This window comes from Lissotriton helveticus, chromosome 1_1, assembly GCF_964261635.1.
Source record: "Lissotriton helveticus chromosome 1_1, aLisHel1.1, whole genome shotgun sequence".
NCBI classification, from domain to species: Eukaryota; Metazoa; Chordata; class Amphibia; order Caudata; family Salamandridae; genus Lissotriton; species Lissotriton helveticus.
Window position 1 is genome coordinate 1,488,697,273 of NC_136057.1, and position 26,903 is coordinate 1,488,724,175.

At 47.6% G+C, this 26,903-nt stretch overlaps 1 protein-coding gene across 3 annotated transcripts in view; it reads right to left on the reverse strand.

Annotated features, from left to right (window-relative positions):
* The window catches only part of HDAC7 (histone deacetylase 7), a 706,897-nt gene that overhangs the window by 126,423 nt on the left and 553,571 nt on the right, over positions 1-26,903 (reverse strand). For all 3 annotated transcript variants that reach the window (XM_078686538.1, XM_078686533.1, XM_078686525.1), the window contains 2 exons: positions 14,386-14,519; positions 12,617-12,737 (listed from right to left, as the gene is read on the reverse strand). In XM_078686538.1, the coding sequence (XP_078542664.1) occupies positions 12,617-12,737; positions 14,386-14,519 (255 nt within the window). The remainder of the gene's footprint in view (positions 1-12,616; positions 12,738-14,385; positions 14,520-26,903) is intronic.

Consider the following 26,903-nt stretch of genomic DNA (forward strand, 5'->3'; position numbering starts at 1 on the left):
CTTGGACTTCAGCAGATGCTTGGAAGGGCTCCAAGATTGCTGCTGGGAACTTTTCATAGCAGAAGGATGTGTTTCACGGGGAGGGGGACTGGTACGCCCTCCACAGATATGGCTTATTAAACGTTAGTTTGATCTTTTTTTTTTTTTTTTTTTGAAGACCTTTATTTGCATCATTAGGATAAACATGTATGGGCCTACAACCAGTCCGGCCGGCCACAAATCAAAGACGATCAAGAATCAAAATAAGCGACACAAGGCCATTAGGCAGGCAAGCAGACATAGTTGAACAATACTAAAAATGGGATAAGCGGCAATAACGGCACAATATCAGGATCTTACTCGATCTCAGCGCAGCCTTTGATACGGTCTCCCACTCTATCCTACTTAGGCGCCTTGAGGACATAGGAATTAAAGACCTTGCCTTAGAGTGGTTCCGATCGTTCCTGATGGACAGATCTTTTCGGGTCTCGGCCCCTCCATTCACCTCCCAGCCTCACCCCATAGAGCAAGGCGTCCCCCAGGGATCGGCGCTCAGCCCGTCCCTATTCAATCTTTATGTCCAGCCTCTTGCTGAAATAGCAAAAGAATGGGACCTGACGCTGGTATCGTACGCTGACGACACCCAGCTGGTCATCTCCCTGTCCGAAGGCCCCTCGATCTCAGCAGCGAGATTCAAGACCGGATTACAGGAAGTCGCACGCTGGATGTCACACAACTGTCTCCAGTTGAATGCTGGCAAAACGGAGGTGCTGCTCCTAGGTAAAAACCCAGACTACTGGACTGATCATTGGTGGCCATCTGCACTGGGCCCCATCCCCCCCTCTAAAACCGTGGTAAAAAACCTTGGCGTCTGGGTGGACGCAGCTCTTAACTTCCAGACCCACACTAAGAAACTTGCTGCCACCTGTGTGGGCCTGTTGAGGTGCCTTCACCCAATTCTTGGCTTTTTTGACCATCATACGCGCCAGCTGATTGTCCAGTCTACCATTCTGTCTCGACTGGACTACGCCAATGTCCTTTTCCTCGGCCTTAATAAAGCTGAGATGGCGCGGCTGCAACGCATACAAAACTCTGCTGCCAGGGCAGTTGTAGGCCTCCCTCGTAGGTGCTCTGCTAGAAATACCATCCAGAGACTACATTGGCTGCGTATGGAAGCCCGAGTTCAGTTCAAAACTCTCACTACTGTTTTTAAAATTCTTAAGACTGACTGCCCTGGTCTCTTGCGCCCTCTCTTAGTGCCTTACACCCCTCAGCGTGCCCTACGCTCCTCAGGGCAAAACTTGGTTGTTACCCTACGTATAAGGCTTAGCAGAATGGGCGGCCGCTCTTTCAGAGTCCTGGGGGCAAGGCTCTGGAACTTCCTGCCACCCCATATCCGCTCCATGACCAACTTACTGGTCTTCCGCAAGGCGATTAAAACCATTCTATTCTCCCCATCCTAATCCCTTTCTGTTCTCTCTCTCCCTCCTTCCCTCTGGTTATTGTTATGGGTCAGCGCCGGGACGCCTCGTTGCTGGGGCAGCTGTTCGCGCTTAATAAAACTTAGTAACATAACATAACATCAATGAGGTCTGTTTTATGATAAGGGGACAAGGCTCATGGCTGACTCACAAAGACGGGAAAATACAGAAACAGGATACACCCATGCCAAAACGAGAGGAGGGGGGGGGAGGAGGATATAAGGGCACGAGTCGATCGTAGCACAAAACAAACGCAAAATATAGTGGAGAAGCATACAAGTGCTACCAAGATTTCATGTCCCCCACCCAATAACACGCTAACAGAGGCAAGGGGAGCGGAGAAACTGTACGAACCGAACCCAGTTCTCTCAATACGAGCCTGGGAAAAAGGGGGGAGGGGAGGGGAAAGGGGGGGGAGGGGGAAGGGGAAGGGAAGGGGGGGAAAAATAGGGTGGAGACAAAGGGGAGGAAACCAAAAAGGGACAGAAAAGGGAGGAAAGGAGAGGAGACGAACAAGATAAAAGAAATATAAAAGGAGAAGCACAGTCGTGCAAGATGGGCGCCACCCCGGGCCAGGCAACCCGCGGCTAATAATACAGAAGCGAGTGGAAGCCGGCGAAGAGAAGGGTATGGCAGTCACAACGAAGCATTGAAATCAATAAAAGTGGCACAGTAACAGACCCCAACCCACTCATGCCTGAGAAGCGAGGACATAAGCGGCACCGCTATAAAGGAATAGAAAAGGGCCATAGAACCAAAAGAAAACATCTGAAAGACCCCGCCCACCCGTCCCACCCCGCACCCCTGCAGAAGGCTACGGCCTACCCTCCAAACAGCGTGCCTGTCGCCCTAATCCGAAACCCGAAATATAGTGAAATAAGAAAGTAGAGAAAGAAGACAAAAAGAGGAGGAGAGGAAATACGAAACAAAAAATAAAATGTGAGGGAGGAGCCAGAGGATATGTACAAACACATTCGGCTACGACCCTCCCGACCAACGAATGAATAAGTATCAAATCAATACTACACCTTCACATACAGCAAAAACCACAGGGAGGGGGAGGAGGAAGAGATTGTGACATTTCACCGTGTCGGGATTACAAACATCAGTACAACGGGCAGGTAAACCAGCAAACTATCGTACAACTCACCCCCAGCCCTTCCTAACCACGAAACCAACCCAATAAAGGATAATGCGGAGCGGACCACCCAGCACAATAGAATCGTAATGTTGTCCAGAGTCACAGCAGTGATATAAATCAGGGAGAGCCTTCGTACGGAGGGAATACAAAAAATCAATAAAGCAAGTCAATAGTAGCAGTAACGACAGGGCAAGCAAAGGCGAGCCGGAGTCCAGGTGCACAATTTGACAATACAAAGGTTCCCCTCCAGAACAAAAGTTCGAATCCAACGAAGCGGGAGCAAACAGCGGCTCACCACAAGTCCCAGGTACTCGGGAAGGAGCAGATCTCCGCGTCGTGTGGAGGTCCCCGAAATCCAGGCGGCGAGTAAGCAGAGGGTCAAAAGTCACCGGCCCATCAAGCGGCCGAAGAACAACAACAGCAACTCCTGGCGCAGCCGAAGGGGGCGAAGCAATGGCGGCATCAGGACGACAGGGGTGCATGGTAGAACGGCGGCCCAAAATGGCGTCGAGCCGCATGGGGTCGGTAGAGGCACCGGGGGCCAAGACAGCGTACAATGACATCAAGGCGTCCAGGATATCTCCGGGCGTGGGTGCTCGAGCACACACCCAGGCCTCCGCACAATCCGGCCGGTAAGGAGCAACAATGCAGAGCGGAGCACCCCCCGCGTTATCGGTAGCCATCTTGTGAGTTTCGCCGCCCCACACTCCACCGTGGGCCTCCAAACAGTTCCCAAGTGTAGGACTTTATAGATCTCCGGAGGCTCCCAACAACGGCCTCACCGGCACAGGATGGGCAAGTGCCCGACGGGGGCGGGGTCCCCTCCAGACAGTGGCAGGCCCCACAGGCGGAAGCCAGGCGCGGGGTTCAAGGCCGCCGGACAGGACAAAGGCGAAGGGACCCCTTCACACGGTCAGCCCCCAACACATCTCGTCCCCCTCCAGCCGCACGACCCAGTCATCGGGGCCGGTTCAGGATCTCCGGGGCACACGCACAACGGTGCCCACCAGTGGTTCACTCTCGCGGCCGGGGCCGGCAATCTCTTCTCCGCCGGTTGGGTCCCGCAGGCGAGGTCCCGGTCTCGAGTGCCCGGAGGCCCAATCTCACCGAGGGCACAGCTGCAGATCCACAGCACAACGGAACCTCCGGACCAGACGGTGAGTAAGAGTGGGTCTTTAAATTTCAAATTCTGTATTGAAGGAGCATCGCAGTGCAGGATATAATGCAGGATAGTCGAGGTTAGCCGGAGGGCCGACGGAGCCGAGCTAAAAGGCGGCCATTACGTCCTCGAGCTAGGCTCCTCCCACCGTTAGTTTGATCTTTGACATCCTGGAAACAAATGGCCCTGAAGATCGCAGAGAGGTAGTTCATTTATGACCGCCCTACCCCCCCTTTGGAAATCTCAAGGGGGGTTCTGTCAGCCTTTGAGTCAGTGCTTGGGGAGACCGCGGTAATGGAGGATGTATGCAGTCATACCGGGGCTAGAGGGCATTGCTACTGAGATTGCAGTACCACAAGACCTACAGACACTTAAGGGTGACCTCCTCGCTGCGCTGACTGTAACACAAGGCACACAGTTGAACTTACATACACAGGGGTCAAAGGGCGATTCTGATTCGATGGCAGTATTACAAGGCAAGCAGGGGAGTTTCCTGCAGAGCTTACTGTACACAATACAGACACAGGAGGTTATAATGAGGCGGAGCTCCAGCTGTTGATACCCAACACAAGGCACAGATGGGGGTTCCTTGCAGCTCACAGTAATGGCACAAGAACCACAAACAAAGGGTTGTAGAGGGAGCCTCTTGCAGAACCTACAGCAACGGAAACAACAAACACAAGGAGATTCCGCCAGAGATTTATAATACGGCACACAGATGAGATCTTCTTGCAGAGCTTACAGCAACTTATGCACACAGAAACAGGGGGACAGGAGGGACTCCATGCAGAGCTGACTGTAACACAAGACTGCGGAGTCACACAGAAGTCGGGTCGGAGTCCAACCCTGTTCAACATTTACGTTTGTCTGCTGGCCTTGTTGGCCAAAACGCGCAACATACAGTTGGCATCATATGCGGACGATACGCAACTGATCTTCTCCTGTACCAGGACATGATTACATTTCAGGAGGATCTGGCAGCCTTAGTGGGGTGGATGGAGGTTAACTGTTTGCAGTTAAACTCATCTAAAACTGAGATGCTCCTGTTTGGCAGAGATCAACACCTCTGGGGCAACAACTGGTGGGCGCCGGTGTTGGGTAGTCCTCCTACGCCCAAAGCAGCGGTAAAAAATATAGGCATCCGGTTGGATACAGCACTCTTGTTTGAGGAGCATGCTAAGTCGACGACAGGGACCTGTTTTGGTATTTTGCGCAGACTTAAACCCATTTTGGGTCTGTTTGACCCTCTCACACGCCAGTTGGTTGTGCAAGCCACGATCCTGACGAGGTTAGATTACTGAAACAGCCTCTTGCTTGGTGCTAACAAATCTGTGACCAATAGGCTCCAACGCACCATGAATGTGGCAGCGCGCACCTTAATTGCACTGCCTAAGTATAGCTCATCACAGGGGTGCTGCGTCGATTCCACTTGCTCCCTGTGGAGCAAAGAATTAGGTTTAAAGCACTTTGTGCTAGTCTTAAAGTTTTGAGAGACTCTGGCCTGGCGATTCTCGGAGACCTTGGCCACCACTATGTCCCCTCCTGTGCTCTGCAGATCTAAACCTTTTGCGGGTGCCACGTTTCCGTAGAGCCAGTCGGAGGCCGTTCATTCAAGGTGTTAGCCCCTAGTTTATGGAACTCAGTGCCTCTCCCTATCAGGAACATTCCCAATCTTTTGGCATTCAGAAAGGCAGTAAAGACATGGTTGTTTCAGTTGCTAAAACATTTTATTCTCCTTTCTCCCTGATCTTTAGCGCTGGGACGTTCTTTTGCTAGGAAAGCCATGCGCTTTACAAATCGCATAACATAACACCCCAACCTGTGAGAGATGCGTCTGCTGTTAGCACGATCTGTGGAACAGGGTTGATGAAGGGCCGCCCTTTTGATACATTTTGTGGGTTCTACAACTGCAGAGAACGATGGGTGCGGCTGTCTACCGACAATAGATCTGTTAATTGAACCTGTGGCTGATTCCACTGACGTGCTGAACATTCTTGAAGCGGAAGCATGTGTACTCTTGCATGAGGCACTTTTGCATGATGCCGTCATTCCCAGTAGCTGCATGAAAGTCCTGGCTGGTAAGGATTGGTCGGCGTGGAACTGTAGCAATAGATTTTGGATATTGTGAATTCTGCCTGGATAGGGAGAGGCTAGAGCTGTGTGAGTGTTGAGAGTGGCTCCTTGATAAGATTATATCTTGAGACCTTTGCACGTTGACCGTGAAACCCAATTGGTGGAGTAGGTGTAGCGGGGTCTGAGTGTGTTCTAGACACTTCTGGTGTGTGCTGGCTTTGATGAGCCAATCGTCTAGGTATGGGAAGACGTGAATGTGTTGTCTTCTGAGATGAGCTGCCACTACTGCTAGACATTTGGTAAACACTCAGGGAGCAGTAATTACTCCGAATGGGAGTACATTGAACTGATAGTGTTTGCCTGCTATCACAAATCCGAGATATTTGCGATGAGCTGGAAACATGAGAATGTGAAAATATTAATCTTTGAAGTTTAGTATGGACAAGAAATCGCCTTGCTGTAGAAGTGGAAGGACCTGTTTAAGCATTACCATATGGAAATGTTATGACAGTATGTACTGGTTTAACAATCTTAAAAATCCAAAATCGGTCTTTAGGAGCTGTCCTTTTTGGGGATTAGAAAACAGAGCGAGTAAACCCCTGAACCTTGATACTGTAATGGAACTGGTTCTATGGCTTACTTTTCTAAAAGAGATTGCACCTCTTGTTTGAGTAACTGTAAGTGGTCTGACAACAGTTTGTGAATGCCAAATGGGAAAAGACTGTTGAAGTCTTTCCCCAACAGGTGTTAAGTAATTGGGGCGAAGTGTGGGCAAGTCACTGTTTGTTAGGGGAAAGGGTGTTACGCGCTGTGGCACCTTTACACCGACCCTTTGAATTGTTTCCTCTATACCCTCCTCTATAGAAACTTCTAGAGGGAGAGGATTGGGTGTTGCCTTTATAAGTTTAAGAATTTGGGTCTGAAGATGTAGTTTTAGACACTGCTCTGTAAAATGAGCAACTCAAGGAGCCTCTATTTGAAGGGGACTGGAGCACTCCCATGGATTTTACCACTTCAGTGTCTTTTTTTATTTTTTCTAAAGACTGATCGACTTCAGCCCAACAAGTGTTCTTTGTCACAAGGGGTCTTTAAAAAATAGACTGCTGAACCTCAGGTTTAAACCCCGAAATCCTAAGCCATGCATGCCTTCTAATGAGAATGCTGGAATTGATCTCCCTAGCCACGGTGTCAGCAGCATCTAGAGCACATCTGATTGAAGAGTTAGAAATTAGTTTCCCCTCTTGAACTAGCTGTTGTGCTTTGGCTTTGTGTTCTTCTGGGAGATATTGGAGCAGTTGCACCATCTCCTCCCAGTGTGCCTTGTTGTACCTAGCTAGTAGGCCCTGTGTGTTTGCGTTGTGCCAGTGGTTAGCGCTTGAGCAGCCACTCTTTACCCGTGCCATCTATGAGCTTATATTCCTTGTCTGGGAATTGCATCACCAGAGGTTTGCGAATTAGCTCTTTTGCGAGCATTGGACACCACTAGGGAGTCGATAGGTAATTGTCCCTTGATAAACACAGGATCAGATGTGACGGTTTACATTTTTATCGACTCTGGGGGTTAAAATACGTGCTCGCACAAGGTCTTTGAAGATATCATCGGTATGCCTCACCATGCCCTTTAGCATAGGGAGTGTTTGACTTGACTAGTGTGTGGACCCAAATGTTTCAATAAAAAGTCTTCTTCTCAGGACACATTATGCAAGGCTCCCCATGATACTCTAATGCTCTAGCAACAAGTGGTTGATAAGCCACACTATCATCCGGTGGTGATGGCTGTGCAGGGTAAAGTTCTGGCTCAGTATCTAATGGAGGGTCAATGGTGTAATCATTTCATGGGTCTACCAGCAAATTAGTGGCTTCTTCATCAATATCATCCCCTTCAGGCTGTGTATGTGGAGATCCCTGAGGTGTTACGTGTAAAGGATCTCGAATTGGTAAATGTGGAGAAGATGGTGGAGGAGTTTGTGGGGCAGGATAAGCAGGGCTGGTAGCCATGTCCTTTTTATTCTTCAGAGAAATCTTATATGCAGGGTCCTCTGAAGCAAGTTTGCGTTTTAGCAGAAATATGTCCTGTATCAGGATTGATGTAAATCTTCTTTTGTTTAGGATTCAACTTGTTTTTAAGAAGGTTTAAAATTGGCCCAGGAGGCTCGGAGATTTTGTCCTTTGATTTTGTTGGCGATATAGATTTACTTTTGGGAGCGGAAGGTTTTGGCTCTGAAGCATGTTTATGTTTCAGAGCAGAGGGTTTCGGTTCTGAAATAGATTTGTCCTTCGAACCTGACGATTTGTTTCGGTGCCAAGCCAGGAGGTGGGGCGTCAGAAACATTGTCACAGTGCCGATTTCGGCCAGAAGGCAGAGGTGGTGTCGTAGCCTTATGCTTTTTGGAAAAGGTTTTGGGAGGGTACGGGGTCTTCGGTACTAACGGCACCCTGTCCCAGAGGCACGTCTATAGACTCCAAATCGATGTGGAGTTCAGAATCTGACTCAGGAACGGAGAAGGCTTCTTCTTCTTCTGCTACCAATGCTTTGATCTCTTCCTGCTCTGATTCTTCACCGATGGTATCCGAAGTGTGTTGAATGATTTGGTGTTGCATTCTTAGTCAAGTCAGACGATTGCATATGTTTTCTTGGACCTAAACAATTTACAGGCATCGCAGTCTTCCTCCTTGTGCTCCGGAGAGAGGCACAAGTTACAAACTTGATGTAGGTTAGTGCGAGGGTACTTGACATGGCACTGAGGACAGAATTGGAAAAGAGTCTGTTCCATCGGCAGAAGGCTGGACAGACACGGCTAGGCCCGAGAGCCTCCCACAACGTTTTCGATCTAAGATTGAGAATTTGTTGAACTATTCAATACACGGAGAACAGGGAAGCGCATACGAAAACAATACCATCGAGGGTAGAGTGCATTGCCCATCAAGGGGAACCCGAAGAACGGTTTTGAACTGGAGAGCAGCAATACACGTCCGAACCCGATGGCGGAAAAAACAATCCTTCACACACCAAAAGGGCCCTTGGTGTCATGCTTCATCATCGGGGTCTTCCCGTTACGCTGCTGGACGGGGCGTGCTACGACTAGCGACTACGCTGGAGCACCTTAAATAATTGTGAGTGCTATGTGAGTTGGAGGGAGTGTAGGTAGGGTCAGGGGTGTTTGGAAAAGTGAATCTAAAATGATACCTGGCTTTGTGAAAGCAAACAACTATTTATTAGTCACAAGCTGGTATCGTTAAAAAAGGTGTAGCGGAGACTGATAGGCTTGACAATGAGCTTAATCTCCTAGTGGCGTCAACATGTTTCGAGGCAGAACACCTCTTCGTCAGGACGGGGTCTGATCCCTCTGTCACTCGGTGGGTCTCGGGCTCAAAAATTCCACGGACTCGACAATTCTCGCTCCGGTGCATACTCGACTCACGGGGTCACACTCTGCGACTCTGGGCAATAGCTTGCTTAATCTCCACAACGGCCCCTCGCGGCGGGATGCCTGGCTTTCACCTTGTGAATACCCTGCTGGGGTATCTCTCACAGGGGAATACCAGGACGGGTTCCCTAAGCAAGCGCCTTGAGACCCCTGGGTGAAACGTGCGCTATATAAATCGAAATACATTTACATTTACATTTACATTTACTCACTAATGTTGATTCACAGTATGTGCAATGTGTATATACAGGTGAAGATAATCTATACCTATGTGGTATGTATTAATTCCTATAGTGTACAGTCCTATCAGTATTGCTGAATAGTGGGCCTGCAAGAAACAAAGAAGAGCACGTGAATGTTGTTAGCGCGAATCCCAAAGCGCAATAGGTCTCCTAAATTGGGCGAAAAAATTTACAGTGACATAGAAACATGTCCATGGTGGACCATGACAATACTAGGTCCAGGGTTTTTGTTAAGGGATGAAGAGACACACTTACAATAGACACAAAACACAACATAGACATACATGTAAAAAGATGGGGACACAGATTCCAGGTTGACAAATAGAGGCAAAACATTACTAGATACATACTGTCACAAGCAGCGGTTAATGCCCCATGAGCCGATAGGGATGAGGGGTAAATGGAACTTCCATCTGTGGAGATTAAAAATAGCAAGGATTTGTGCCTGGAATAGTGGAGATTATGGCACACAGGGCAATAATGAGTCCTCAGCACTCCCTATCTCGGCTATGCCGTACTTACTAGGCCAGTGTCCAGTGGACAGTGGTTGAGTCCTTCAAAACTGATAAGAACCTTCTGGAAAAAGAACAGCGATGGGTGTTCCGTCTGGGCACTCATATCACTGGACTTAACGATGACATACCCTGGGCGCAATTGAACCTGTAATGATCACCCCTGAGTTTGGAGCTACAAACCATGGGTCATCATTTATAGACTACCAATCATACACACAGAACGATGACAAACTATCTGCGCAACTGAGCCTTTATTGATCACCCCCGTGTTTGGAGTCACAAACTATGGGTTATCTTTTTACATTACCCACCGTACATAGCCTCATTAACAAACGGAGGGACCTCATAGCATATTTCCCACATTGTTTGGCAAGTTTGTAGAATTGTACACCCATTTTTCACCATTCCAAGATGGCGCCTATAGTCAACCTAGCCTTAGTTATCACCAGTCACCATTCCAAGATGGCGCCCATAGTCAACCTAGCCTTAGCTATCGCCTGTCACCATTCCAAGATGGCGCCTATAGTTAATCTAGACTTAGTTATCACCAGTCACCATTCCAAGATGGCGCCCAAAGTCAACCCAGGCTTAGTTATCGCCAGTCACCATGGTTACTTCCCCTGCTGACCAAACCCAGGTGCACGTAATTAATCAATTCAGACCAGTTTAAAGCAGTATATAAAGGGCATCCCCTTTCGTACCGGCCACAAAACGGAAGCCGAGGACGAGGGAGGATGCGAGAACTATTCGTGGCCTAGTAAGTACGGCATAGCCGAGATAGGGAGTGCTGAGGACTCATTATTGTCTTGTGTGCCATAATCTCCACTACTCCAGGCACAAATCCTTGCTATTTTTAATCTCCACAGATGGAAGTTCCATTTACCCCTCATCCCTATCGGCTCATGGGGCATTAACCGCTGCTTGTGACAGTATGTATCTAGTAATGTTTTGCCTCTATTTGTCAACCTGGAATCTGTGTCCCCATCTTTTTACATGTATGTCTATGTTGTGTTTTGTGTCTATTAACAACATGTAAGTGTGTCTCTTCATCCCTTAACAAAAACCCTGGACCTAGTATTGTCATGGTCCACCATGGACATGTTTCTATGTCACTGTAAATTTTTTCTCCCAATTTAGGAGACCTATTGCGCTTTGGGATTTGCGCTAACAACATTCACGTGCTCTTCCTTGTTTCTTGCAGGCCCACTATTCAGCAATACTGATAGGACTGTACACTATAGGAATTAATACATACCACATAGGTATAGATTATCTTCACCTGTATATACACATTGCACATACTGTGAATCAACATTAGTGAGTGACAGAGGGATCAGACCCCGTCCTGACGAAGAGGCGTTCTGCCTCGAAACATGTTGACACCACTAGGAGATTAAGCTCATTGTCAAGCCTATCAGTCTCCGCTACACCATTTTTAACAATACCAGCTTGTGACTAATAAATAGTTTTTTGCTTTCACAAAGCCAGGTATCATTTTAGATTCACTTTTCCAAACACCCCTGACCCTACCTACACTCACTCCAACTCACATAGCACTCAAAATTATTTAAGGTGCTCCAGCGTAGTTGCTAGTCGTAGCACGCCCCGTCCCGCAGCGGAACGGGAAGACCCCGATGATGAAGCATGACACCAAGGGCCCTTTTGGTGTGTGAGGGGTATTTTAACAAACACTGTGTATGCCAACAATATCTGGACTCACAGTTAACTACTTGAGGTTGGACCTTTATGATTATCTGAACCATTTACTGGAGGAGGGTGCGTCCACCTTGGTGCTGATCAGCACCACCTCTTCACTCCCTAATTTTGATTTTTGTTGGAAAAAACAATTCAACAATGGAATCGATGGCCATGTGCACTATCACCGAAAGGAGAAGTCACCTTACCTCATGACTGGAAAGACTTCTTCAAAGGAAAACAACTTGCAAACATCCGTACCCAACACTAGATGGCAGGAGTATGCAAAACATGTGTATCTATAGCACACATGCCTCGAACAGGGTTTGCATCTGGAGAACAAATGGGAACAGTTTAATGCCAGCTTATTTAGGCTGTCAAATTCTATAACTAAGTCTGGGAAACGTTTCGTAAACACCAGTCATTTGCTGTTGCTAACACAGCTATTCTGAGTTTTAATATAGCAGTATTGCATTGTAATAGAGGGGTGTCTCATTAATTTAAACAAAAAGAGTGTTGAATATGAGGCAATCCCCTTGTCACACATTTTACACTATTTTAAGCAAGTATTTGAAAGCCAAAATCTGAAGCTCAGTCCGGGGTGGGCTGGTGAGAAGGGCCTCATGCCTTTTATGGCCTACAGGGCCAATTCACCTTCACAGTGTTGGCATCAGATAGTCTTGCAGCAGTTTCAAAACCCCTATCTAAGTCCCAGTGATAATAACTGTGCACAAATCGAACAGAACTCTGCTCCCAACAGCTATTGTGGAGACCCCACTCTTCCCAACTTTCGGAGTCTCTTCCTTCTCTGCATTGGAGGAGGTGGTTTAGGTGTGCATGTTTTCTAATACCTCTGCCACAGATCCCTCCCATCTTCATTGCCCCAGGAGAAGGGTCCGGTACCTGCAAGCTTCCTGTTGTCCAGTTTCAGGCGGTTGAGTGGGTTGGTGCCATATAACAGGACATGGTGCTCTGAATGGACTGACTGTAGCTCCTCCAGTGTGGCTTTGCGGCCGCGGATGCACTGAAAGAGGGAAACAAAGGTAAAAATGATCAGGCATGCTTTAAAATAATCTCGTGGGATTCTGTGTGCTACAGCTTTACACTGTCAGACAATCACTCTGTGTACCACAGTTACACCTGGAGAGTCGGTGCTCTACAGCTTTGGACTGCTAAGTAGGACTCTGTGTACTACAATGTTAGGTGCTGAGGAATCTATATGAGCTGCACCTTTATACTGCAGAGAGGGATCTCCGTGAACTACAATACCAGACTACAAGCACTATCTTTTGGTTCTACAGTGTTTGTCTATAGAAGAGCATCTCTGTGTGCTACAGGCCAAGTACACAGAGATACTGTTCCACAATCCATGATGTTAGATAGCCAAGAAGCATCTCTTGTACACAAGAGCTACAGAACAGCACAACAGTGCTGTACACTATGACTGCTCGGCAGCATCTCTTTGAACCATAGTGCTAGACTTATTAGTAGCATCCCTGTGTACTACAATCTTGGCTGCAGAGCATCTCTTTTGTGTTAGAGTTAGATTGTGGAGCTACATCTCTAAGTCCTAAAGTATTAGACTACAGAACAGCATATCCAAGTATTATGGTATTGGAGTAAAGGACATCATTCCTGTGTACTGCAGCTTTAGTCTCAGAGCGGCATCTCTGTATACTGATGTTAGAGAGCAGAACTGCATCTCTGTGCATTGGAGTGTTAGCGTGGGGAGAAGCATCTCTGTGTATTGGAGTCCCAAGCTGCAGTGCACCTTTTCTTTGTAGAACAATGTTATATTTCAGAACAGCATCTCTGTATAGTAAAGTGCCAGACTGCTGAAGATCACCTCTGTGTACTAGGTTGTTAAAATGCAGAACAGCATCTCTGTGTAGAGAATGTAAGACCACATAACACTATCTCTGAATACCAGAGCGTTAGGCTGCAAAACACCATCTCTGACTACTCGAGTGCCACACAGCAGAACAGCATCTCTGTGTCCTAGTGTTAGACTGCATAACATCATCTCTGTGTATTACAATGGTACACTGTGTGCCAGCATCTCTTTGTAATGCAGTGTTAGCCTGCACAGCTAAAAAAGTAATTATTGGATCAACACTACCCATCCAGAAATAGTGCATGATCACCAACCTAACCATCAGGAGCATAGCCACGGAAAAAGCAGAACAACAGTAACACCAAAACAATGTCACGGAGCAGGGCCCCCATGTCAATGCTGAATCCTGGTGACCGCTCTGCATCACTAAAAAGCCAAGGTTTTCAAGACTGTAGAACTCCCGCACAACCAAGTGTTAGCAGTGCTATTCTCCTGCTCCTCTTTGACATCTTAACAGCTACTGACCATCGAGCTCCTTACTACATCCTTATCCTGGCAGAGATTACTTCACAACATGTTTAGCATTACTATGTCCAATCACAGTCAACAGGCACCACCAGTGGAAGAGACCAGCACCCTCAGCCTTTTTGTTGGAACCACAGTGAGTCCAAGGGAGTTGGCTGGTTCACCTGTTTCCCATTCTGACTGCTCTAAACGCGGTGAAAGAAAGACTGCATGATGAAGCCCAGGATGCCATACCTCCTAGAAGTAAACGCTGCCCAATTGGACCCATGACTGTAATCAGAAAAGTTATTGACATCTACTTGGGTGTAGGTACCTCACAGTGGCTGCGCAGCCCCCGCTCTTGAAGTCGGGACCAGATGCTCTGGATCCTGCCTGCATGCTCAGGGTGATTACTGTTGTCTCCACAGGAACACTGGTGCTTCAGCATGACTGAATCATATACAATTCCTGGGGTATAGAGGAGAATAACAAAGAATATGGAAGTGAAAGGAGTCAGCAGCAACAACGAACAATTGAAAAACACAGTCAAATAACACTTTGGGCCTCCTCCGGAGTAGGATCGGTCTATACAAAAATTCAGTCCAATACAGAGGACATAAAGAACAGGAAAATCACATATTGTGAGAACTTCTCTACTGTTGCGTACTGGAAACTGTACCAACTTGTGGACAATCTTAAGAAAGGGCCAAACCAGTACCAATGCTTGCCTGGCCTCCAGGGGTAGGAGGTTAAAGCCTCTTGCACTGGGATCTACAGCCAAGAACAGAGCAATGGTATTCAGGTGCAAAGCCCTTCTTGTTGAAAATATCCCTACACAAGTAGTGTGTTGAAACTTAGCTGAACCTTCAGGATTGTTGACTCATACTCTTCATTTCTCACATACTCTGGGCAGAGGTCACTAAAGGGATACACTCTCTTGGCAGTTATTCCTGCCTTGAACTGCACTGGGAGTGTGAAGTGGCCATGGACACTGTATACATATGTGACAAATATCAATTTCAGAACTCATGAAAACGTCTAGTTTTCAAGAGAAGATAGCACATTGTGTTGCAGTAACCTAGGCTAGGATCATCACACCTTAGTTTTTATCATAAGCCTTCCTCCTCGTAATCTTCTTGTTAGGACCTATGCAGCTGGGCTTTAGATGTATATCCATGGAGTTAACGGGGTCATTATAGAGAATCACCATACACAAAAGGGCGTACTGGTTACAATCCTAGCTTTTGAGTTTGAGCAAAAACTGCATGATCCGAATCAAACCATATGATGCCCCTTTTATACATTCGGCTCATATAGGAGTGGCATCAAAATAAACAACTAAAGATCACTATCCCGATTACTGTTCGCAGTCCCACTGTATCACAGCCTGGTTTGTGTATTTTGGATTGCAGCTTGAACCCACAAATAACGCTGTTACATGTACAGCAACTCGAGTTTAAGATGGTCCTGCTGCAATAAAAAGGTTTGCCTGAGGTGCTGCTATGTTGTCACGAGCAAGCATGCTAAATTAAATAAATACAATATCACAGTATACATTGTAAAGAATACGGCAATTGTTGATCTATTTCCGCCAGGATTTGGTCTTCACAGCAGAGGCCGTGGAGGGATCGGTTCTACACAGGCCAGATCACAGTCAGAAGAGGGCTTCTCTGAAGATTAACACACACAGCCACTTCAGAAACTGGCAGCGGTAAAGTTAGCCCACCCCAGTCTTTGCAGAGTAGCTTCTTTTTCTATAACAACCATTGTTTTTCTTCGACTGCAAAAATCCTACATTTATCAATTTCAACTTCTCTGTGGTACCACCTCACATCTCTACATGACATCTATTAATGTCATAACCATCCCATCCTCTCCTTTAAGTGGAAATGACCAGGGGTCAATTTCCTATACAGTGAGAGCCAACATATCTCTATTACTGGTAACCGTTCTCCCTGTATAACTAACACACACATATTCATATTATATTGTCTTCTGGTGACAATCACCACATGTCAACAGATTCAATTTTAATGTTAAGTGCCTCCTGGTACAGCGAGCACATATATATACATGCAATTTTGTCTTCCTTTTGAGCCAAAACATTTATGCATTTAATGTTTGTCTCCTGTTAAATTAACATTTTATAGACGTCCGATTTGATTTCGTGCTATAACCAACATATTCTGTACATGCTATATTTCCTTCCTACAATGACAGCATGTCCATGCATGTCGTTGTCTCATCCCGTTATCAATTCCACTTCTACTGATGGCGTATTATCGTCTTGTAAATGCATGTAAATCAATCAATCATGGGTTTGTTGAGCGCGACTACTCACCCATAAGGGTCTCAAGGCGCTGGAGGGTGGTGGGGTAGGGGGGCGCAGGGTCCTGTCCATCAAGGAGGAGGTATATCGAAGAGCCATGTTTTGAGGTCCCTCGTGAAGTTGGGGAGTGACGTCATCTGAGGTGTAGCGGGAGGGCGTTCCAGGCTCAGGCCGTGAGGACGGAGAAGGAGAGGCCTCTCAATTTGGACCTCCTGGTGCGAGGGACCACAGTGTGGGAGAGCTGGGCTAATCGTAGGGTCCTTTGGGGGTGTGGAATGTGAGTCGGCTATTCAGGTATGCTGGTCCGGTGCTGTGGAGGGCTTTGTGTGCGTGGAAGAGAATCTTGAAGGTGATTCTTGTCTCAATGGGGAGCCAGTGGAGTGTGCGCAGGTGCTGGGTGATATGGCAGTGTCATGGCAGGTTAGGGATTAGTCTGGTGGCGGCATTCTGGATGTTTTGAAGTTTGCAGGTGAGGTTTTTGTTGATTCCGGTGTAGAATGCGTTGCCGTAGACAAGTCTGCTGGTGACGCGGTTGTGTGTGATGGTCTTTGTTTGTTTGAGGGGGATCCATTTGAAGGTCTTGCTTAGGAGGCGGAAGGTGTGGGTGCAGGAGGATGCAACAGAGTTGATCTGGTGGTCCATTTTGAGTTCGGAGTCCAGAATGATTCCGAGGTTGCGTGCGTTGTCCGTGGGGGTGGGTGGGCTTCCGAGGGCGGGGGGCCACCAGGTGTTGTTCCAGGTGTCGGGTGTGGGCACATGATGAGTACTTTTGTTTTGTCCGTGTTGAGTTGTAAACAGCTGCTCTTCATCCATTTGACGACTGCTCCATGTCATCTTAAAAGTTGTGTTTGGATGCGTTGGGTTCATTGGTTAGGGAGAGGATGAGTTGGGTGTCGTCTGCGTATGAAACAATGTTGAGTCTGTGGGTTCCAATGATGGGGGCGAGCGGAGCCATGTAGATGATGAACAACGTGAGGCTGAGGGAGGAACCGTGGGGGACTCCGCAGGTGGTCAGTGTGGGGTCCGAGAGGAAGGGAGGGAGTCTGACCCGCTGCGTTCTGCCGCAGAGGAATGCGCGGATCCAATCAAGGGCCTTGTCCCGGATCCCTACGTTGTGAAATCTGCGTGTTAGGGTGCGTTGACAGACTATGTCAAAGGCCGCTGTAAGGTTGAGGAGAATGAGGGCTACTGTCTCTCCTCTGTCCAGGAGGGAGCGGATGTCTGTTGCGGCGAGGAGGTCGGTTTCCGTGCTGGAATTCTTTCTGAAGTCGGATTGGGAGGAGTCAAGGATATTGTGCTCATCGATGAAAGTGACAAGTTGGCTGTTGATGACTTTCTCGATGACTTCGCTGGGAACGGGAGCGGGGAGATGGGTCTGTAGTTATTGAGGTCAGTGGGGTCCACCGAGGGTTTCTTCAGGAGGGGTGCTGACCTCAGCGTGCTTCCAGTCGTAGGGGAAGGAGGCATTCGGGAGGGAGCGGTTGAAGATGTGGGGAAGCATGGGGCGATGGTGTCGGCGGGTCTGTTGAAGATGTGGAGGGGGTAGGGGTCCGTGGGAGCCCCTGAGGGGATTGACTTCATCGTCTTCAGTGTGTTTTTGGTAGTGAGGGCTGTCCAGCTGTCAATCGTTGGCTTCAAGGTGTCAGGGTGGTTGGTGAGGGTTCTGTTTGTTTGCTGTCTTCGTCAAAACTGTCGTAGATTTTCTTGATTTTATTGGTAGAACAAGGTGCTAAGTTTGTCGCAGAGGTCTTGTGAGGGAGGGATGTCTGTAGACTCGCTGATGGGTTGGTGAAGAACTCATTTATGATGCTGAAGAGTTCATTGCTGTTGTGAGCGTGCGTGGAGATTCTGTCTTTGATCGCTTTCTTTCCTGTATTTCTGAAGAGTTGGTGGTGGGCATTGGTGGCGGCTCTGAAGTTGTTGTGGGCTTCTGTAGATTTGGATTTCCTCCAGGCCTTTTCGAGGCGGCAGCATGTGCGCCTGGACTCTCGGAGTTTGGTGGTGAACCAGCTGGCTTTCCGGGCATGTGTATTGTTGTTTCCATCTGTGGAAATCCATCTGTGTAAACATCATCATGTCCAGTCATGTTATAGTGTCTTATTGTAACAACAACCACATGTCTAAACATGCATTTGTCTCTTCCTTTTATTGCCACATTTATGTGCATTTTAGCTCATTTTTCAGTTAATATTACAAGTCTTTACAGTTATTCTCAACACATGTATTTGTAGGTTGTTGTTTCTTGCTCTGAACATCAGGGGACCACGGTACACCATGGTTCAGAGTGGAATATATTACACTAATGCACTGTTCACAGTGCAGGTGCGAACACCTGCACTGCACCTATCACATTAGTGATAAGTGGAATGGGCGTTGTGTAGCTGCAGCAATGTAGCAGGGGTACAAAGGTATGTTTTCTCATTTGAATAGGGCCATGCCCTCATGCAAATGAGGGAACACTCTTCGTGGTTGCACCGGCACAAAAATGTGCACTGGTATGATTCCTATCATAAAGAGGCCACACAAGCCTCTCTGGCCCCTGCTATACTACACCAGTGACCAGGGGTGCAAGAAATGGATGCTCAAGTCCACTGGACAACTGGGGCACTTTTAGGAATACCACCCAGATGTTTCTGCATGGTATTTTTTCTTCCTGTTATAACCACTATATTTCTATTTATTTTCTCTTTCTTTAATTTTATTTCTAGGGCTGATAATGTTATCTTCCTGCTCCATAGGAAGAGAGTTTTTTATTTTGCCAATATCTTTGCCGACGTTTGACGAATCTTCACAAACTTTTCACAACTGATACGATGCTCACTTCAGATGGTGTCTGGAAGGTTTTGGGGTGATCTGTGAAGCGGGCCAAGAAAAAAGGGGTCCTAAAACACGTTTTCCCCATGTTAATTCTCGTAGGGTTTTTGAACACGACTACATCCCGAAACACTGTACAGAATTCCACCAAATTTGGCAGAACGCTGGATATTAGCCCAGATTAGAGCCTTCAGTAATTTGGTGTAAATCTGTTTAGTAGTTTTAAAGATATTTAGCAAAATCCAAATTTGCACATCAAGGGACAAGGATACTCCGTGGATCTGAACGCCCGTGCTATACAATCTCATAGCCACTCACAGACCCATTCACTTATGTACCCCCTCACAGACAAACTCAGACACATACACCCACTCACAGACAGACACTCATGCATCCACTTATAAAATCACTGTTACTCTCACTCACCCACTACAGATCTACTCAGAGACTCACCCACCGACTCACAGACCTTCTCAGAGACTCACACACCCATTCACAGACCCACTTAGATGCTCATATACCCACTTACAGCCCACTAATACTCTCTAACACCCACTTACAAACATATTGAGACACTCATATACCCACTGAGACACTCATGCACTCATACACTCAGTGTCAAAGGTTAGTGGCTACAGTTAGGAAATACAATTTTGAAAAACCTTATAAATTCACTTAAAAAACTAAAGGTTATAGGGACGTTCTAGTTAGGAAATAAAATGTAAAAAACAATGGGAATTCACTGAAAAAAGCCAAAGGTTACAGGGACGTTATAGTTAGGAAAAAGAATAAAAGAACTGTAAAAAGTCACTGGAAAAAACAAAGGTTACAGGATCACATTTCACTCACACAAAACCAGTAAAATTCAGCAGTTATAGTTACCTGAGCTAACTATAACTTAGGCCCCCGAAATGCACTGTTTATTACCTCACATATTACATCTCGCATGACATGGTCAATGACATCACTGATAACATCATCCACATAAACACTCACACATTCACTCAGACCCCCATACAACCTCCCATACGTCCACTACAAGACCCTTACAATCACTTACACAACCACTCATTTATCCCTAGAGCCACTCACACCCTCTCACTAATAGAGCCTGATCATACAACCAGCCACTCACTCATACAGCCACACATTCACCCATACAGCTACTGACTTTGAAAGGACGCCAGCGCTGTATTTTGAGAGCCTACAGACAAAATAAAAAAAATTGTTTTTCCAGGCCACGAGGGACTTCTGGGCCGATACAGAGCGAAATGCCTGGCAATTACTAAAAGAGATACAGGGAAAGTTCACCATTCCTTGTCTAGTTTAGTTTACCCATCTTAACAGTCACCTATCTTTTGAAGGCCCTGGTTTTAGCTCTATCGTCCCATTCTTTTCTTTGCTATAAAGCAAAATAGTTGACATAAACGTGGCCTGCAGAAAACATTGACAAGAAATTACTTTGTGTTTTGATTGTCTATTTCAAACTAGAAAAACGTATATGTGTACTGCTGTCCAACACTGGGGATCTTAGACATAATTGATCAATGGCAGAACAACCCCTTGGCAAGTATCTCAATTGCAGACGTTGAAAAGTTACCACCACTTCTATGTCCCGGCCTGCAGTCACTCTACCATCTTTTTTTGTTGCCTATTTGGAGATCCCAAACAGTCAACAAGCAATGACAAAGACAATAGGTCTCGCCTTTGTGAGAGCTATTAGCTTAGTCAATCTTTTTTAATCATGTTGTACAGGAGCATGGCTGCAGTTCAGGATGGCTAAAACTTAGTGGTGTACTATAGAGGAGAGTGGAGTAGAGCAGAGTAGCGTAGAGTGGAGTGATGCAGATTGCCGTGGAGTGGCACAGAGTGGAGTAGCATAGAACACAGTGGTGTACAGAAGAGAGGCATAGAGCAGAGCATAGACTGGTGTGGTGAGAGTAGAATGGCGTATAGTAGAGTGGCATTGAGTAGAGTGGCGTAGCCTGACAGAGTGGAATATAGTGGTGTACAGTGGAGTGATGCAGAGTGGTTTAGAGTGTGTTGAGCAGAGTGGCATAGAGTGGAGTGCTGTACAGAGGAGTTGCATAGAATGCCAGAGAGGGGTATTATGTGGAGTGGTATGGAGAGGTGTAGAGTGGAGGGGCATAGAGTGGCACAGAGCGGAGTGGCGTAGATTAGATTGGTATACCGTGAAGTGCTGTAGAGTGGAGTGGCATAGATATGAGTGGGGGTGGGGTGGGGTGGAGTAGAGTGGCATAGAGTGGAGTGGTGTACAGTAGAGTGGCATAGAGGATGGTGGGGTGAAATAGAGTGCTGTAGAGTAGAGTGGAGTGGAGTGCTGTAGAGTAGAGTGGAGCAAAGTAGAGTGAAGTGTCCTAAAATGGCATTGTGCCAAGTGGAGTAGAGTGGCACGGAGGGGAGTAGAGTGGAGTGATGTAGAATAGAGTGGCACAGACTGGTGTAGAGTAAAGTGGCATTGGTTTGAGTGCCATGGAATAAAGTGGTGTGGAGTGTGTAAGTGTGTAGTGTCTTGCAAATTAACAATGATGGATATCTTTTGGCTCCTGATGAGCTCTGCAGAGTTATGACATACAGAATAGAGTGTATTGCCGTGAAGACTGCTTTAGAATGTTGAGTTCGCAGTTACATGCACACGAATAAAGATGTGTATTACTAAGCTTTGTGTGTGGCATAGTGATTGGCGGGTACCCTGGCTGGGAAGACGCTAAAAATGGCGATGAGATAGGGGATAAGTAACCCAAAGATTGCAGTGCTCTCTCAGAAAGTTTGCATGGTCCAAGCAAACTGTTCGTGTGTGCCACGTATGCCATCGTCAAAGTACTGAATCAACGCTGAATGCATGTGGAGCCAAAGTGCAGTTCCAGCCACTGTTAAGCAGTTGAAAACAAAAGTACTTACATAAAATATGCACGTCTTTAGTTGTGAACCTATTGGTCAGGCCATACATAAAGGTACTGCGCTACTACTCAACATAGAGCGATACCTAGTATAGAGTAATAACGCTGCGATTAGAAGTGCTGCCAAGCAGTGAGCAACCTAGTGTCAAAAAGTACAAAGCGGCAGCCAAGCGCAAGATAATGACGCAATTACAAGTGCTGCTAGGAAGAGACCAACCATGTGTCAAGTAAAGTACAACCATGTGTCAAGTAAAGTACAGAGTGACAGACAAGTGCAATAGAACACTGTGTTTGGAAGCAGACAATCACATACTGTCAGTGTATTTACCAGCCCCTTGAAAAAGGAAGAGCTCTACAACCTCACTGGCGGGCGAAGAGACCCAAGAAGAAGCAATGGAGTTATGTTTACTGAACTGTTCAATACCTGTAGTGGCACACCAGTAAAGCTGCTGGGTGGGGGATCAGAACAAACAACGCCAAAGATCTCAGAGAAAGTCAAGGGATCCAATGGAGCCCCAGAGAGACCACCTACTGTCCATGATGATCCAGATACCAGCACATTGCAGGGCCTCAGAGATGATTGGATGATCCAGGTCCAAGTGGACAGCAGATAGTGTTAGAGAGAACTCCACTCTCAGCATCAGGCACACCCACAAACGGTTACAATGCTGCTGCTTTCTTGAAACCACCATAATCATTCGATACTGCCAAAGCTAAATTTGGGGGATCGATGGACTACATGGATAGAGACACTGAAGATTTCATTGATGCACTTGAAGAGACTGATAAGATTATCAAATAAGTCAAAAATCTTGCTGGTGACTGCGTAAAGGAAGTCATAAAGAAAATGCCATGAACTGAATAAGGAATCAAAAAAAAAACTTGAATTTCAAGTTCTATCCAATGCAAATGTTGACTAGGAAAGATACATTTTCAGTCCAGAAAGCCAGAAAGGTGGCAAAACCATAAATTAATTTAACAATGAAGGGGCCATACGTCTTAGGGTCACTAATGGATGCTTGTCCGATTCATTCAGACAGCGAATCCTAAGAGAAACTCTGAGTCTAGAACGAGTGTTAATGGCTGCTAGAGCAGAAGACCATGCTGATTGTCAAGCGGATTACATGGAGGCCGGAAGTGCCAAGAATGAATCAGTTATGAGTGTGAAAAGCAAGTCAAAGAAAAAGACTGAAGGACACAAGGCGATGTCTACAAGTAAAAATTAATTTTGTTTTAAATGTGGATTTTTGTTTCCGCACAAAGACAAATGCCCGCTATTGGGCAGACATGTAAAGGCTAAAGGAAGGAGTGACGGTGTGCAAAGCAAAGGAAATAACGTGTGCTTCATGAAGTGAAGATGTTAGAAATGGGGTAACCAATTCCACGGGAGTAGCATGGTGCAGATCGGGCAGGCCAAACTCCTGAGGACATGTGTGAAGCATACAGGCAGTACACACAGACGACACACCAGGCACACCACTAAAAGAGACACAACACCAGTTTTGGTGAAAAAAAATAACTTTTGTATAGTCTTAAATCACAGTAGTCACAATGCTGTGCCAACTGGCGCCAGGACAATACATATAAGGGGGATTATTTACAGGGTAGATGAAGGAACAGGTAAGTCCATCAGTTCCAAGGAGGTAGGAAAAAAAACATAAAGCATTAACATTAGGTGTAAAAGCACATTATGCCTGGCGTCAGCCTCCCCTGCAAAAAGAACATTAGGCGTTCAGTATTAATCTCAGACATTATCCTTTGGCATAAAACATCAGGCAGAAGCACCTGCCATAAAGCCTCTTAGCAGGACATACACCCTAGGCATAAAAGCATTCTCATCCAACATGGACCTGTGGGCATCAACATTAGCCTAAACACATCTGACAGCGGGCATGAAACTTCTGAAACCTCAGGCCTAAGTGCAGCGGGGTAGGCCTGGTAGCACCTAGACATCTAAAGGGCTTGATCAGCCACGTGTAACCCTGCTTCTATTCAGGGGGAGGTGGCAAAAACTCATTAACCTTCCCCAGGGCAGGGACTTGGCATTCCCAACATCAACAGGACCTAGAACATGGCGTGGGCCTCCTCTGCCGGGTGGAAACACCTTACATACCCACTGGGACAGAGTCCTACGGTAACGGGGCCTGGAACATCACAAGTCCAAGTACTGTGTGCCCTCAATTGTTGCCACTGCCCACTATCCAGCAGGGCAGTGGAGTCCAGTAAAGTCAGTTCTGGGCCCGGTGGAGCCCCCTTTTTGCTCGGGGATCCCAATATGCACCACGTTGTGGCGTGGCCACACCCGGTGCAGCCGCCCCCTGTCCAGCTCGGGCAGCTGGAGGGACAAGGCCGGCACGGACACTCTCTCTTTGTTTCTGGGGAAAGGCAAAAAGGGGGAGGGCACCGACACTGTGCCCCGTTACCACCCCCCTCCACCAACAATTCCACACTCACCAGGGCTTTTCTCCGCTCATAAGGATTTCCTCGGTCGCCTCCTCAGTCTTCCCAAGGCGGGTCCTCAGGCACCGATCCTGTGCCTCGAATGGACCCGCATCTGGGGCTTGTCTCGACTTCCTGGTGGCCTTCTGGGGCTCCACTCTGCACGTGGGGCCCCGCCTCCTCTCCAGTGATGGCCAAGCGCGGGATAGTGACCGGCAGGGTGGACTCCCTCCAGTCCGATGCCGCAAACGGATCTTCTTCAGCTTCTTTCCTGCTCCCGCCTCCCCGGTGCGGGACTTCCGGGGGTGACTTCCGCCTTGCGCCAATCTCAGCGCGGCTCACAGGGGGCGCGGTAGCTAGGGCCAATGGCTGTGCAGCAGCCAGCGGGGGCGCGGCCGATGACGCGGTGCCCCCGTCATGTGATGGCGGCTGGTCCGGCTCCTTTGCGGGCTCCCCTTCCGTCTTGCGGCCCCGCCCACCTCCAGGCGGGCCGCTCCGCGGCGGTGAGGTCGGGGAAATTCCTTCGGGCAGCAACGAGGGGTAGGCTCCCTCCTGCGATGCACCATGCGGGGTGGGCACCCGCTCAAGTTGAAGGTAGATGGTTCCCGGGGCTGCAGCGATGACTCCGGGTAAGCTTGACGTGCGGGGTAGGCACCCACCAAATTACATAAAAAACGCGGGGTAGGCTCCCGCCAGTTTTAAATCGGCAAACAGGCAGCCCTCGCGCGGGGTGAGCTCCCGCTATAGTTTTGAATACACCCAAGAAGCGGCACTCACGCGGGGAGTAGAAATGTAGCACGTAGGAGGCACAGCGCTCTTCCTCACATTCCTCAGGATCCCCCAGCAGCAGCACTCTCAGGGATGACGGGTCGCGCTCCTCACACCTGCTGGGTGCAATCAAAGGTGCTCCTTGGCACTCAGTTAAAGCGCTCTTCTCTCCCAGGCGCTAGGGAGCAGTCAGCAGGGAACAGTCACCGGAACTTTCGCACTTTCGCAGCACAGCGCTGAGGGGGCTAGCTCCTCACTTCCTTTGGGGAGCAGTCCAGTCCAGTTTAGCGCTTTCTCAGCCCAGCGCTGCAGAGGACAGACACTCCTCTTCTCCTGGCACTTTTAGTAGCGCTCCTTTCTTCTTCAGGGGCGAGGGAGCAGAGCAGCAGGCACTACTGGGCAAGGTCAGCAGTCAGTGGGTACTCATCAAGACAGGGCGTTAGGCCTTAACCATCCTCCACTGTAGCGTGGCACTCCTCCTGTACAGTAGCCTGTACTCCTGCAGTGGGGCTTCCACTAGCCCTGGGAACAGCAGAGGGGTTTTGGTTGGGTGCAGGGTCCAGCACACAGGCCTAGGTGGTGGGATCCCCTGGCAGCAGGTCCCTTCGCGTTCCTGTCCCTGCTCTGTCTGAGCACATGGTGGCACAGCCCCCTTATTTATATGCCCCTCACCCCACATACCAGTCAGTGCCAGAAGCTCCTAGAATCATCTGGGGAACTGGTTCAAACTGGATCAGGGGGAGGAGTAGAGCACCCTGGGTGCCAGGCTTTCCTTCGAAAAGCTGGGATGGCTGGGAACCAAACAACTAGACTGCTAACCTACCACAGTCAGGTGGCACAACGCACAGCCATGGCATCCATTCTAAAAGCGACATTTCAGTAAGGTGCATTTTTACAATGGGGGGTTAACAAGTGCACACACCATTGCGTCACATTAAACATGGCGTCTCACACCGCACATGGCCTATCCAACTTTCTACCATGGGGGAGTCGTCCTAAAACAGGCGGGTGAAAAGCGAAAATGTTTGGGAAAAAGGGCCAAGTCCAACAGAAGACAAAATGGCAACCAGAACGTTCCTGAAGCAACATTCGACATGCACCCACAAGGCCCAGCGGAGGTGTCAGGTAAGACAAATCGACACTGAACGAGATTGATTGTCATCTCAATCATCGGTCGAACAGTTAATTCATATCAGTATCAAGTGAAAGTGATAGTCATGTCATGTGGATGTTAATTCATGAAATCATACGCCTGTCAAACTGGGTGCATGTGAAGAAAATGTCAGTCAAAAGACTGTCAACATGCCAAGGTACCAAAGTCATTCAAATATTGTCCGAAAATTATACTGAAAGTAAATGGTTGTTCAATACCTTTCATCATCGACAGTAGGGAATCGATAAATATTATGTCTAAGGCGAAATATAATGAATAGCATCCCTTATCACTAATTATGCAGTTGAAAACCAAAGTGTATACATGAACTGCATCGGCACCCTTAAAAAGTCAAGGTTCATTTATAATGATAATGAAATACAATAAAACAAACCAATCCATGTGCTTCAAGGGCGAGCGTCAAGTGT